We start from the raw sequence: 15971 nt of genomic DNA on the forward strand, positions 1-15971 counted from the left end.
GCTTCTGAATGTTTCCTCGACGACGACTCCATTTTAATTCCAATCATAGTTGGTGCTGCACTTGCTGGCTTAATTGTTGTTATTGTGATTGCTTACTTAATTGGTAGAAGAAAAACCTATGCTGGATATCAAACCCTGTAATTGTCATCTCACTGCCCTCTGATTTGCACTTTTTGAAGTAGGTGCAAGTTAATTTGCAACATGTCTTTCCCACTATTGACTATTCAGGGCTGTGACCACCTGCATACCCTCAGCTGTAGTGGTGGTACTACAAGTCCCATGGTACCTTGCCAGTGTTTGGCTGGTATGGCACGTTAGGACTTGTATGTACATTGCAGATGCAGGTTGTCTGTCCGTTTACTGTTTGAAAAATGTCCTGCAACTAAAATGATGCTGCTAAAATAGAAGGGAACTTTTTTTTTTTCCCCTCCATGTTGTTCAGTTATCCATCTGCTTCTTTCATTCCAAATGTAGGCATTTATTAATAGTCCTGGATATTGCTTAAGACTTTAGATCTTTCAGTACAGGCTTTGATGCCACTAAACCGAAGTTCACTCCTTTATTAAAACACAGGATAAAACTGCTGCCTCCCTAAACAAATCTGTCCAGGAATAACCCTTACTATCAAATATGAAGAATATTGGTCCCATAAGTATAGTATTGACATGAATCCAGGTAACATTAGACATCACTCCGCCAGCACTGGCCCTCACACCCAACTTCAGGCTCTAAGGGTGCGCACGCATGAAGCGGCAGCCGCATGCGTCCGAAGCCATGCCCACATGTGGTGGCGAATGGCTGCACAATTTTGCCAATCGTTCGCCCATTTGCACTGTATGGGGACGTGGTTCCGGCTGCAAGTGATTGCTACTCCGTGTGTTCTCACTTTTGGGGATTCTTAAGACTGAGCTTTTACTTGATATATAAGTGCTGAGTGTATAATTTTTTATTTTTAATTATGCTTTTTCCCAAACTATACTTCAGTTAAAAATTCTAAACCATCTTAGCACCACAATTCTAATCATTTTAAATACCTGAACCAGTAGATTATTGGTTTACTATAAGACATCTATTTTATAAAATGATGTATCTAGATATTAGTTGTCAAATGTCCCAAAATTGCTTCTTGGACAGTTGACCATGTAAAGCCAGTCTAGTCACGTGACAGATCTCCAGCTCAGTTACATTTCCAAATTTATGTTCAAGGCAGATGAGGACGAAGTCAGCTGAAGCTTTAGCTCAGTCAAGTTATTGGTAGACTACGCTCCCTACCTATTAACAGGGCGCACAACGATGGATATTTTTGGCACTCTAGCTTCAGAGTTCCAGCTACCATCTTCCTTTTTTTAATGTATCATTGATCAATGGAATTCTATATATCCTATGAAATTAAACAATCCAAGGGAATAGAACGAACAACTGTGAAGTTCTTCTGTAATAGAATGTATGTGTAAAAAAAACAAAAAACAAATTTCTGTGCTCCTGTATTTAGAGAATTTTTGTATGTAGGATTTTGATTTACCTGAATAATAACCATTATAACCAAACAACAATAAAACTGAGTGACAAATCAATGTGGGAGTTAAATCATTTTAGAATTTATTTTTCTTTAATCCTTTTACATAATGAACTAGTCCGTAAGTTGAGTAGGCAGATACCTTATCACTTGGCTGAGCACCATGTCAGTGTTGGTAGCTATCTCAGGTTAGCTCTAGCTGTACAGGATTTTTTTTACCTCCAAAGGGATGCACCGGATCATTCATCAAATGTACAGAAATGCAGGCTATACCATAGATGTAAATGAAATTCCGCAGCGCACGCAGTGTTTCGTTTTCAAGTAAAACTTCACTTGTGAAACCATATGTAATATAAGACATCTGTGTAATGGAAGAACGTATGAATCCCTTCGATTTGCCACCCTATGGTTCCCATCTGAGTTACTGTCTCTCAGGCAGTATGACATCAATGCTCTGAAACAGGATGTCTTATGATTCCACTGTCCCATTTGTTTAAAGGACCACAACCGTCACTAGCCTAAGGGATACATGAAGAAGAGTTTATGAACAGTCCTTAAAATGTAGTGCGGAATTAGCCTTCTTTAGCTTAATAACGAGAGAACCCATTCCAAGTAAACACTTTTATGTCTAGCGTAGGGCCTGTGATGGTAATGCATGACGCTGGGATTCAAAGAACACCAAAGAGATTCCCTGTGTCATGCTCCGCCTCCTCGCATATTAATCTCAACATACCAAACCAAAACCTGATCTAAACAGAACTGATTTGAACCCAAAAAAACAGATACTTTTATTAAATATTCACAAAGTAACAAATTCGTTGCACTCACCCACATTCTAGTTTAATTACGTTTTTAATCCGTAACCTACGACCTGGTTACAAACTCTCCTTTCTATGATCTTCTTGCATGGGGAACCCCATTTTTGATCATGTCCCACTAGATAGCTACTCAAGATCTCCTTGTGCTTTCATAACTGATCTTGGAGAGAACATGTTGACCACCTATCCGGTGGATAGGTCATCCGTTGTACAGTAGTGGACAATCCCTTTAACAGTATGAGTGGCATTATCTACGGTGTACAGCCAACCTTTATAACTATAGTTCCAAATATCAAATAACAAAATGAGCAGTTCAATATCTTTATTAATAATCCATTAAAAACTGACTCTCTGTAGAGATGAAAAAAAAAACACCTTGATCCTGCAGCGCTGGTAACGGCAGTATAGAACTCCGCTTCCTGGCATATCCGTCCCAATTATTTTTTCTCTTATAACCTGCTCTCATTTCTTGTGCATATGATATTTAAGTAGTTTTTGGTTTTTTTTATTTTCTTTTGTTTGCGGTTTTCCACATATAGCTGAAGATTGCTTTGCAGATCAGAACTTCACTGTTCCAATAGTCGTGGGAGCAGCATTGGGAGCCCTTGTAGTCCTAGTGATGGTGGCTTATTTCATTGGCCGCAGAAATCGGCGTTCAGCTGGATATGAACACTTTTAAGGATTCTAAGATTTGGGGTTGGTGCTGGAAGTTTTTGGCACGGAAAAAATAACAGAACTGACTTGACCGCCTACTATATAGTATTACCCTTTGTTACTCCTGATTTTTCCATTAAGCACAATACGTATTCACTGCCCTCTATTCTGCAGAAAGCTTTTATTTTCTTCTACTAAATGTATTTAATCATGTCCAATACCACTTGAATATTTGTGTGTACTGATCTCCTTTTTTGGATTATTAAATAGAAATACTCCTCAATAAAATTTAAGTTTTCTCATGACATTGTGTATTTTTATATATTCTCTTGACTTGTAGTTAAATTTTGTAAAATGATTTTTTACCTGCATATAAATCAGTGAGGAATCACTGCACTTTTGTACATTTTAAAAACGAATTGTTATATCCCGACAATTTTTAAGAGGACCTTGCACCTTTCCTGACATGTCTGATTTAGTAACTAAGAATTTTGTCTCCTGTTAGGGCCTGTTCACATCAGTGTTGCTTTCCGTTGAGGTGTTAGGTCTGAGATTTCCGTTGGGTTAACGCCTCAACGGAAAGGCAAACTGAAACCTTTGCTTCTGTTTGCATCACCATTGATTTCAACGGTGACGGAAACTTTTTGCTAATGGTTTACATTTGTCACCGTTGTGAACAGTGAAACCTCCGACGGAGCCACTGAACGGAAGGGCAATGCTGATGTGAACAGGGCCTTATTCCACTTGGAAATGCTATGATAACTTGACAACTAGATGTGATCATTCCCATTGTCAAAAGGGGGGTGTCCCTACACGCAAATAGTATCCAATCTATGTACAAGCAGTAACTACTGCTTTTACATAGATTACAGCGGGGCTGGTCACATGACAATGGCTTGTCGTCATGAAGGAAGACTGCCACTGGACTACCGTTTCCCCACCAGCGCTATGAAAAATAATCTATGAACCTCAATCAGTGCGATGGGGGACTGGAATGTATATTAGCAACTGTACTCGCATACTGCAGCGAATATACTGTTAATACTTTTCGGTACCACATAACCCCTTTAAAAATATATGAATACCAGTTCACTAATGATGGGAAAGTATCCGTTTACAAATGTCAGCTTTCTCATCATAGATTCCATGTACCTGCCCAACTAGGCTAATCCGCAGAACACAGGCCGCTGTTTACAACCACCTGCTTTGGTAACGGGTGGAGATTTGGAACACCCTACTTCCTTGCAGGTTATTTTAGGAGAAATCCGGTTTGAAGGCAGCAACTTCAATAATGTTGGGGAATTTTCTTTTTGTTTTTTAATACAATTATTAAATTGACTCTCAAAAATACGTTTTACTAGAAGTTCCTCAGCTTGTCTATATACATATTGGTTGCCGTGCTATAGCATACCTATACTTTCAAAAGTGCGTTGGCCCATGTAGAAGCAATACCGTTCACAAATGGGCAGTATATATGTTCTATACTATAACTAGGTTTAATAGTCATAATTTTATTTTTCCATGCAGTCCCATGGTAAAACTATTTATTTTTTTTATTCTTTTAACCCCTTAATGGCCAGCCTGTTTTAGACCTTAATGACCAAGCTATAACTTTTTTTTTTTGCGTCGACATATCTGTATATGGTCTTGTTTTTTGCAGGACAAATTGTTTTTTGTTTTTTTTTGTTTTTTTTTTAAAAGCACCATTTTGGGGTACATAGGCCTCATGCACACGACTGTAGCCATGTGCACGGCTGTGATTTTTGGGTTGGCCGGCCACTAAGTGACAGCTCCGAGCCGCCTGCAAATCGCGAGCCATGCACATTATTTTTAATGAGCCTGGACCGCAGAACACTGCCGTAATAAGGCTTGCCCGTTCTTTCTGTGGTCTCCTGGGCCATGCACGAATCCTGAAAACCACGGTCGTGTGCATGGCCCCATAGGAATGAATGGGGCTGCAATTCTGCCGTGGATTTTCGGGGGACTTGCAGCCGCAAAAGCACGTTCGTGTGCATGAGGCCTTAGTTTATTTAACTTTTTGGGGATGTAATTAAAAAAAACCAAAAAAACATTGTATGGTATAAATAACATAACTCATCGGTGGGTCATTACGATTGTGGCGATACCAAATTTATATAGATTTTGTATGTTTTAGTACTTTTACACAGTAAGGCCCCATGCACACGACCGTAAAATACCTCCGTTTTTGCGGACCGCAAAAACGGAGCCATTCACTTTCATTGAACGCTGACACCTTTCCGTAGCACTACGGAAGGGTGTCCGTGCCGTGGAAATGTTCCGGGAATTATGGAACATGTCCATTCTTTCGCATTTTGCGGGTCGTGCTCCCATACTTTGTATGGGAGCACGGCCCGAAAATGTGGCTGTCAGTCAGCGGCCGGCCGTGCCCGCAATCGCGGGCCGTGATTGCGGGCACGGTTGTGTGCATGGGGCCTAAATACTTTTTATATTTTTTATTTTTTCATTTGTTTGTGTCCATGTTCTAAGAGCAATCGTTTTATTTTTACGCCAACGCAGCTGTATGAGGTCTTGTTTTTTGTGGGATGACTTCTACTTTTTATTGGTACCATTTTTGAGTACATGCGACTTTCTGATCACTTTTTTTTTTTTTTTCTGCCATGGTTTTCTTTTTTACGGCGTACAGCATGCAGGTTAAATAATGTAACCGCTTTATAGGTGGGGTCGTTACGGATGCCGCAATACCAAATGTGTAATGTTTTATTTTGTTTTTTTTTTTATATTCAGGTATTTTAGAAGATAAAAAGGTGTGTTTTGTTTGGAATTTTTATTTAAGCTTTTTGATAACTTTATTTTTAGTCCCACTAGGCGACTTCACTATGCGATCTTCTGATCGCTCTTATAATACACTGCAATACTTCTGTATTGCAGCGTATTGCCTGCCCATATAAGGGTATGTTCACACGGCCAAATTTCAGACGTATACGTGGCGTATTATGCCTCGTTTTACGTCTGAAAATAGGGCTGCAATACGTCGGCAAACATCTGCCCATTCATTTGAATGGGTTTGCCGACGTACTGTGCAGACGACCTGTAATTTACGCGTCGTCGTTTGACAGCTGTCAAACGACGACGCGTAAATTTACTGCCTCGGCAAAGAAGTGCAGGGCACTTTTTGCCACGTAATTTGAGCCGTTCTTCATTGAAATCAATGAAGCACGGCTCAAGGTTTAAGAGTGTCTCAGATGCCTCGTAAATTACGAGGAGGAGCTTTTATGTGTGAAACGAGGCAGCTGTTAACAGTCTGTCTTTTCACACGTAACTGCCTCTCAGCGTGTGAACATACCCTAAAACTGACAGGCACCTGCTAGGTCATGCCTTAGGCATGGTCTAGCCGGCATCGACTACAAGCAGTCCTGGGGGCCTTTGTTAGGCCCCGGTTGCCAAAGAAGCCATAGGTACCCTGCAAATGCAGCGTGCCGATGGGGGGAGAGTGGGTGCACCCTCCCTCCAAAACCACTAGGATGTGGCGCTTGCTATTGAGTGCTGCGTCTAATGGGTTAAACAGGTGAAATCGATGTTGAAATCTATCCCGCCCGTTAGAGCAGGTGCCTGACTGTCTTGAAACCACCCGCTTTAGCCTGCACAGGACACTCGTGCCGGTCTTATGTCACAGCACCTTGAATAAGTACCCTTAACAGCCGCCGTGAAAAGGCGTATTGGCAGTCATTAAAGGGAACCGGTCACCAGCATTTCACCTATTAAACCAGCAATACCTGCAGGTAGTGGGTGAAAAATAATTTCTATATAACTGCTAATGGTCTTTTTAGTCGGCACTAACTTTAATATTCAGTTTTTTTTTAGTGTTCCCGCACCTTATGCTAATGAGCATAAAAGAGTCATATCGTCAAAATGAAGATTTGACTCTTTTCAAATGAAGAGTCATATCTTCATTCCTCAAGTCTGAGTTTATCCCGTCTCCTTACTTTTTATTGACAGCTCCTCAACTTCCCCCAGCACACAAAAGCCTCCACTTGTGCATTATTGTCCTCTTCTGGTGCGCACAAAGGGATACCAGATTATTAAGCGCAAAATGTTTGCAGACTGTTATTTACAGACAGAGGAGGAGTTTGGGAGAGGGGATAACGGCAATGAACTTTTGATAGCAGCGGCCAGTGAGGGATAAGTAAACTTCAATAGGTGAAATGCTGGTGACAGGTTCCCTTTAAGGGTTTAAACCCCTTGCTATAGCTTTACATGCACATGTCTTTTTGTTTTTTAAATTACTGACCTAATTCTATGATGCAGTGGTAAGGCCCTTTTACACTGGCCTATTAAACAGGAGCAAACGCTCGTTCGTCAGCTGATTGTATTGTATAGGCAGCATAAAATATAGTTGTTGACAGCACATCTTCCTGTGTAAACAAGGAGATATGCTGCCAATATGATAGAAACATGTGCGGACGAGTGATTGATTGTAGTAAGGAGTTCTCGTCCCCATACACTGCTCCTTGTGACATGAGCAATCGTGTGGTCACGTTGATCGGCGCTCGTTCACACGGCCCTCGTCGGGCTATGTAATAGGACTCTTACTGTCCTCCACTTCATCCCACAGTAGCATCATTTTTACATTTCTTTGACTAATAACAATTGGAAGATCTATCAAATAGTGCAAGGAAAAAGGGGAGTAGTTGTCCTTTGCAACAAATCACATTGCCCCTTTAACCCGTTAGTGACTGCCAATACGCCTTTTAACCCCTTCCCTCTTTAGCCACTTTTGACCTTCCTGACAGAGCCTCATTTTTCAAATCTGACGTGTCACTATGTGGTAATAACGTCGGAATGCTTTCACCTATCCAAGCGATTCTGAGATTGTTTTTTCTCGTGACACATTGCACTTTAAGTTACTGGCAGCTCCATAGGTTGGAAGCACCGGTAGGGTATCCTCGCTGCGCCGCATAGCAAGCCTCAGCGCCGGCTATGAGCGGCTGCATCTCAACGAATAGCCGACCGGAAATGAGGTCGGGCTACTTCCATCTTGGAAGGCGGGAAATTCAAAACGCCCGCATTTAAAGGGACACGCACAGGTATGTCGTTAGAGCTGATACCTCTAACTTGGATTGATTTTGTGGATTGCATATTGCATTGCCTGTTACCTGTCGCGGTATGGAACTTCCTCGTCCTGACGGAACTCCAGATATGTCCCAGGGTCACGTGAGTCTCACCCTTGGGGTAAGGGTTATGACTCCTTATGTATGCACACCATACTTTACCTACCTTCTGTTTTCTCTAGGATAAAGATTCCTCTCAGAGACAAACTGATAAAAAGGTTAAAAAATGTGCGACTTGTGCAAAAAAATTGCCAGAGTCACATAGGAAACAATTGTGTCAGGATTGTATTGCAAAAATACTAAAAGAGGAACAACCAATGTTTATGTCTGAACTTAGGGCTATGATTCGTGAAGAAGTGAGTCAGTCAGTAGCCTCCCTCACCCCTCCTCAAGAAACTCCCTCACACTCCCGGGCAAAAAGACCACGGATTGAAGTGGATCAAAAATATTGTCCTCCTTCTCAGGGGTCTGACTCGGAGCAGGAGTGTTATTACCTATAGGAGGGTGAGTTAGAAGGAGAGGAACTCTTGCCTTCAACTTCATCCACTCGAGAGAAAAAAAAATTCTTCTCTTCCGAGATGTCTGATACATTAATTTGGGCAATACGGGAAACCATGGATATTCCCGAAGAAGACCAACCACATACCATCCAGGATGAGATGTTTGGAGATCTAACGGAAAAGAAAATGAAGGTTTTTCCGGTAAACGAAAATCTCAAAAGAATGGTGACCACTGTATGGGAGGATTCAGAAAAAAGGCTCTTCATTTCAAGAGATTTTAAAAACACACTTCTCTTTGATCCAGAAGACACTAAACCTTGGGATGAGATCCCAAAAGTAGATGTCCCGGTAGCCAGGGTTGCTAAAAAAAACGCAATCCCATTTGAAGATTCCTCTCAGTTGAAGGACGCCATGAACCGAAAGGCAGATGGGCTACTGAAAAGAGCGTGGGAATCTTCCTCTGCATTTGATCTCTACTAATATCGCGGCCACATCAGTAGCAAGAGCAATGTTTATATGGTTAAACCAGCTGGAGACCCATTTGATGATGAAGACATCACAACAAGACCTATTAGAATCTCTACCCTTACTAAAGATGGCAACCGGATTCTTGGTAGACGCTTCAGTGGAATCTATTAGATTTGCTGCCAGGAATGGGGCTCTCTCAAATGCTGCTAGAAGAGCATTATGGCTCAAAATGTTGTCAGGAGATACGAAGTCCAAGAACAAATTATGTTCTATCCCGTTTACAGGGTCTCTGATGTTCGGTCCTCTCCTGGATAACATGCTGGATAATGCAGCAGATAGGAAAAAGGGGTTTCCTGAAGAGAAACCAAAAAAACCCCCTCAGTTTGGGAGGTTTCGCCAACCGAGGGAACCTACCTTACAGAACTACAGCGGGAAAGGGAAGTCCGGTCGCTGCAGTTACCCCAAAGGAAGAAGGGGTCGAGGATATCTCCTTAACCCCAATAATTCATTTCAGCCCTCAAAGCAATGATGCCAAGAGCGTGGGGGGAAGACTCCTACAATTTTATCCCAAATGGTCGGGAATAACCCAGAACCCCTGGGTTCTAAAGATCCTAGAAGAAGGGTACAAAATAGAATTTTCCTCCATTCCTCCAGAGAAGTTTCTAATAACCCAGTACCAAGCAAAAGACCTTCATCAGATCCTTATCCGGGACGTCCAGAAACGACTCAAATTGAGAGCCATTACTCCAGTTCCCCACACCGAAAAATTCAAAGGTCACTATTCAAAAATCTTCATAGTCAAAAAACCAAACTGTTCCTACAGGACAATAATCAACCTGAAGGTCCTAAACAAGTGGGTGAAATATCGAAAATTCAGGATGGAGTCTATCAGATCGACTATTCCTCTAATAAGGGAAGAGGCATCAATGTGTACGATCGATTTTAAAGGATGCGTATTATCACGTTCCTATCCACCCCGCTTACCAGAGATTCCTCAGATTCGCGATTCAGAATGGTCCTTCCATTCTCCACTTCCAGTTTGCCTGCCTCCCCTTCGGCATTTCCTCCGCCCCCAGAATTTTTACAAAAATTATGGCAGAGATCATGGCATTCGTAAGAAGTCAGAGCATAGTAATTATCCCATATCTAGACGACTTCTTGTTGACAGCAGATACTCCGTCTATCTTAGACAGTCATCCGTCACAGGTTCTTTCCCTACTACAGGAATTGGGATGGATAATCAACTTTCAGAAACAGAAGGTCTTCTTAGGAGTGCTACTAGACTCCTCCCTTCAACATTCCTTCCTCCCAAAAGAGAAACAAATACTCCTACTGGCAGAAGTAAGGAAATTCTGGGCGAAAGACGCCTGTTCCATAAGGGAATGTATGCGGATGTTGGGAATGATGATGTCTTGCATCCAATCAATTCCATGGAGTAAATTTCACTCCAGACCCTTACAGAATCTGATCTTGTCCCAGTGGGATCGAAAACAGAACTCCCTGAATTCAAATTTCCGAGACCGTGAAATCATCCCTCCTGTGGTGGCTCTGCACAAACAACATAGACAAGGGAGTCCCTGGAGAATGGTCCCTAAACAGGGAAGTCTTTCTGTCCTTAACCCGAAGATGGGGTTATCCACAAATAGACCTGTTTGCCACAAGGAAAAACTCCCAAGTAGACATTCTTCTCCCTAAATCTCAGAGACAACCCATTGGGAGTAGATGCATTGTCCCAACCCTGGGACATGGATCTGGCCTATGCCTTTCCTCCGTTTCCTCTAATACCAATGGTATTAAGAAAAATCCAGGAAGATTTGACAAAGCTCATCATTATTCTTCCCTATTGGCCAAAAAGAAGTTGGTTTCCAATCGTAAAATACCTAGCGTTGGAAGACCCTATCCTGCTCCCAGTCAAGGAGAATCTTCTCTTCCAGGGTCCCTTATTCTTTCAGGGAATAGAAACTCTGAAGTTGTCAGCCTGGATCCTGAAAGGCAGATCTTGAGAAACCACGGTCTGTCAGATGAGGTAATTTCAACTATCTTATTAAGTCATAAAGAAGTTACCTCAAAAATCTATCAAAAAATTTGGAAGAAATTCTGTTCCTGGTATGGAGACCCAGGACCAGACCCCTTTTCTCCCAACATCGCGAAAATCCTAGATTTTTTACAATCGGGATTCAAAAAAGGGCTTTAGCCCTAGTACCTTAAAAGTGCAGATTTCAGCCTTAGGTAATTTTTTTTAACACTCCCCTGGCTGAACATCGGTGGATCAGAAGATTCACTCAAGCGGTCTCTAAACTGAAACCCTCCCTAAAGATAGCAGTTCCTACCTGGGATTTGAATGTAGCGTCAACGACTCTTTGTGATCCCCCCCCCCCCTTTGAGCCGCTCGACACGATTTAGTATGCATTTTTTTTAACTCTAAAAGCTGCATTCTTAGTTGCTATTACTTCAGCAAGAAGGATTGGAGAAATCCAATCTCTGTCGGTCATAGAGCCCTACCTAAAAGTACAAGAGAATAAGATCATTCTAAAGCTGGATACTTCCTTTATTCCAAAGGTATCTACTGCTTTCCATCGAGAACAAGACATAATTCTACCTTCCTTTTATCCAGATCCAAAAAACCAACAAGAAGAAAATTCCATTGCCTAGATGTCAGGCGAACAATTCTTCAATATCTGGATAGAACCTCCTCCTGGAGGCGAGATAAAAATCTATTTGTCCTGTTTGGGGGAAAGAATAGAGGAAAGAGAGCCTCAAAAGGCTCTCTAGCGAGATGGGTAAAAACTACCATACAAGAAGCCTACAAGTCCCAGGGACTATGTGCCCCATGAGGCATCAGAGCCCATTCAACGAGGGCAGTTTCTGCATCCTGGGCAGAAAGAAGAGAAGCCTCTATGGACCAAATCTGCAGAGCTGCCACTTAGTCAAGCCATCATATGCTTTGCAAACATTATAGGCTCGATGTTCTGTCCGATACGGATTTAGGTTTTGGACGGAAAGTCCTCTAATCCGTAGTCCCGCCCTGAGCATTATATTTTGGTATTGCTCCTGTGCTGCTGTCATGAGGGATGTACTGGAAAATAGGAATTAGACCTATCGGTAATTGTATTTCCAGGAATCCATCATGACCGCACCCTTACATTCCCTCCCTTATTGAAATTCTGATTTGTGCAATTAACATGTCAGTTATTATCCCTAGAAATAAAATAGGGTTGCATCCATCCTGGTGTAGTAATTGAAAAACACTGGCAAGTGGGTGGTGGGAGGGGCCTTTTAACCTCTGTCTTCCTGTCCCTACAGAGGTCAATAGGGCAACCTCCTGTGGTGCTGTCATGATGGATTCCTGGAAATACAATTACCGGTAGGTCTAATTCCTATTTTAGGCACCATGTCAGGTTTGAAGGGCTCTTGCGGTGCCAAAACAGTCAAAATCCCCCAAAAGTGACCCCATCTAGGAAACTACACACCTCAAGGAAATTATCTAGGGGTACAGTGAGCATTTTGACCGCACAGGTTTTTTACAGAAATTATTGGAAGTAGGCCGTGAAAATGAAAATCTAAATTTTTTTCAAAGAAAATGTAGGTTTAGCAATGTTTTTTTTTCCCCTCATTTCCACAAGGACTAAAGGAGAAAAAGCACCGCAAAATCTGTAAAGCAATTTCTCCCGATTTAAAACACCCCACATGTGGTAATAAACGGCTGTTTGGACACATGGCAGGGCTTAGAAGGGAAAGAGCGCCATTTGGCTTTTGGAGCTCAAATTTAGCAGGAATGGTTTGCGGAGGCCATGTCACATTTACAAGGCCCCTGAGGGGACAAAACAGTGGAAACCCCCCACAAGTGACCCCATTTTGGAGACTACACCCATTGAGGAAATTATCTAGGGGTATAGTGAGCGATTTGACCCCACAGTTTTTTTGCAGAAATTATTGGAAGTAGGCCCTGAAAATTACAATCTAAATTTTTTCAAAGAAAATATAGGTTTAACAAATTTTTTCTCATTTCCACAAGGACTGAAGGAGAAAAAACACCGCAAAATTTGTAAATCAATTTCTCCCGAGTAAAACAATACCCCACATGTGGTAATAGCAGGCTGTTTGGACACACGGCAGGGCTTAGAAGGGAAAGAGCGCTATTTGGCTTTTGGAGATCACATTTAGCAGGAATGGTTTGCGGAGGCCAGGTCACATTTGCAAAGCCCCTGAGGGGACAAAACAATGAAAACGCCCAAAAAGTGACTCCATTTAGGAAACTACAGCTCTTGAGGAATTCATCTAGGGGTGTAGTAAGCATTTTGACCCCACAGATGTTTCATAGATTTTATTAGAATTGGGCAGTGAAAATAAAAACAATCCTTTTTCTTCAATAAGACGTAGCTTTAGCGCAAATTTTTTCATTTTCTCAACAAATAAAGGAAAAAAAGAACCCAAGATTTGTAAAGCAGTTTCTCCCGAGTACGGCAATACCCCATAGGTGGTCATAAACTGCTGTTTGGGCAAATGGCAAGGCTCAGAAGGGAAGGACCGCCATTTGGAGTGCAGATGTTGCTGGATTGGTTTCTGGGTGCCTGTGGGACCAAAACAGTGTAAACCCCCCAGAAGTGACCCAATTTTGGAAACTACGCCCCTCAATGCATTTACCTAGGGGTGTAGTAAGCATTTTAACCCTGCATGTGTTTTGTAGAAATTAGTGTGCACTCGATGTTGCAGAGTGAAAATGGGATTTTTTTCCATAGATATGCCAATATGTGGTACCCAGCTTGTGCCACCATAACAAAACAGCTCTCTAATTATTACGCTGGGTTTTCTGGTTTTAGAATCACCCTACATGGGGCACTAATCTTTTGCCTGGACATTCGACCAGGCTCAGGAGTGAAAGCGTACCATGTCAAATTGAGGCCTAATTTGGCGATTTACAAAGTATTGATTCACAACTACAGAGGCTCAGATGTGAAATAATAAAAAGAAACCCCTGAGAAGTGACCCCACAGGTCTAATCCATAAATGATTGCACTGTGGATGGTGCAAATTAAAAATGTTATATTTTTCCCTAGATATACCATTCAGTGGCAAATATGTCATACCCAGCTTATGACACTGGAGGCACACACCCCAAAAATTGTTAAAAGGGTTCTCCCGGGTATGACTATGCCATATATGTGGAAGGAAACTGCTGTTTGGGCACGCTGTAGGGTTCAGAGCGGAGGGAGCGCCATTTTGCTTTTGGAGAGCGGATTTTGCTTGGTAGCAGATTTGTTTGAGTATTGCTGATGTTTCCGTTTATAATGTGGGGGCGTATATAAGGGGCATAGTCAGGTGGTATAATAATGGGGTAAAAAAATAAAATGATCCATAGATGTGTGTTACACTGTGAAGCAATCCTTTCTGCACAGGCTGGTGTCACACTAATATATGGCTTCCTTTCTCATGCCCCTTTTGGTCCACACTCCGCACCTTTTGCAGTTTGGGGAATTTTGCTGGGAAGTGTTGTCCTGGTATAATAATAATACGGGCACCCTCGCTTCCAGCGGATATGTTTGGGCTCTCGCCTTCCTTGTTCCCTGATTTTAGGTCCTTGATAAATCGCCTCTTGAAACAGAAGAAACGTTCCGCTCGGATCTTCACAACTGCATATTTTTTTATTTCCTGACTTATTGGAGCCTTAACTAATTTTAGTTTTCATAGACGTAGTGGTATGAGGGCTGGTTTGTTGTGGGACGAGCTGTAGTTATTGGTACAGCTTTCTTTGTTTTTTTATACAGCGTTCACCATGTGTTATAAATTACATGTTAACTTTATTCTGCGGGTCAGTACAATTCCGGCGATTACCTAATTTATAGCACTTTTTTATGTTTTACAACTTTTTGCACAATAAAATTACTTTTGTAAAAAGAATGCATTTTTTCTGTCGCCAAGTTGTGAGAACCATAATTTTTAAAAATTTTTGTCGATGGAGCTGTATGAGGGCTTGTTTTTGCAGGACGAGCTATAGTTTTTATAGGCACCATTTTTGGATACGTGCGAGTTTTTGATCACTTTTTATTCCAATGCTTGTAGGGCAAAGTGACCAAAAAACAGAAACTCTGGTAAAGTTTTTAACGTTTTTTTTTTTTTTACGCTGTTCACCGCGTGCAATAAATAATATAATATTTTGATACCTCAGGTCGTTACGGTCACGGCAATACCAAATACGTATGGTTTATTATTATTTTTCAATAATAAAGGACTTGATAAGAGTAAAAGGGGATTGTGTTTTATTTTTACTTCAAACTTTTATTGTTTTCAAACTTTTATTTTTTTCCCCTTTTTTTAACACTTTTTCTCAAGTCCCACTAGGGGACTTGAAGGTCCAACTGTCAGATTTATAAATTTTTTTTCTAATACATTGCACTACCTATGTAGTGCAATGTATTAGATCTGTCAGTCAGTCACTGACAGCAAGCCGATTAGGCTTCGCCTCCCGGCGGGGCCTGAATCGGCTTCCGTAATGGCAGAGCAGGAGACTATTGTGTCTCCTGTTGCCATAGCAGCTGTCAGGGCTGGCGATCTGCTAGTAACCGCTGCGATGCAGCAATAGCTTTCGATTGCTGCATCAAAGGGGTTAATGGCAGGGATCAGAGCTAGCTCCGGTTCCTGCTGTTGCAGGTGGATGTCAGCTGTAACATACATCTGACTTCCACCGCTGATGACGCCGGATCAGCTCCTGAGCTGGCGCCATCTTGCCGGCGGCTACGGAAACCGATCAGGCTCCGCCGCCGGGCGGATCTTGACCGGCTTCCGTGCTAGGCAGACCAGGAGGCCAGTATTAGGCCTCCGGTTGCCATTGCAGCCACCGGAACCCCGGCAATTTCATTGCTGGGGTTCCGATGAGCTGCAAACACCTTAAGTGCAGCACTCGCATTTGAGCGCTGCACTTAAGGGG

At 42.1% G+C, this 15971-nt stretch overlaps 1 protein-coding gene across 3 annotated transcripts in view; it reads left to right on the forward strand.

Moving 5' to 3' along the window:
• The window catches only part of LAMP2 (lysosomal associated membrane protein 2), a 58971-nt gene that overhangs the window by 31081 nt on the left and 11919 nt on the right, over nt 1–15971 (forward strand). The window contains exon 9 of one of the 3 annotated variants that reach the window (XM_075835765.1): nt 2874–3293. The exons of 1 other annotated variant lie outside the window; for it this stretch is intronic. In XM_075835765.1, coding sequence (XP_075691880.1) covers nt 2874–3013 — 140 coding nt within the window. In that variant the 3' untranslated portion in view covers nt 3014–3293. Of the gene's footprint in view, nt 1; nt 1575–2873; nt 3294–15971 lie in introns of those variants that run through there. One more of the 3 variants, XM_075835764.1, reaches the window with a different exon arrangement.

This window comes from Rhinoderma darwinii, chromosome 8 (genome assembly GCF_050947455.1).
Source record: "Rhinoderma darwinii isolate aRhiDar2 chromosome 8, aRhiDar2.hap1, whole genome shotgun sequence".
Classification (NCBI taxonomy): Eukaryota; Metazoa; Chordata; class Amphibia; order Anura; family Rhinodermatidae; genus Rhinoderma; species Rhinoderma darwinii.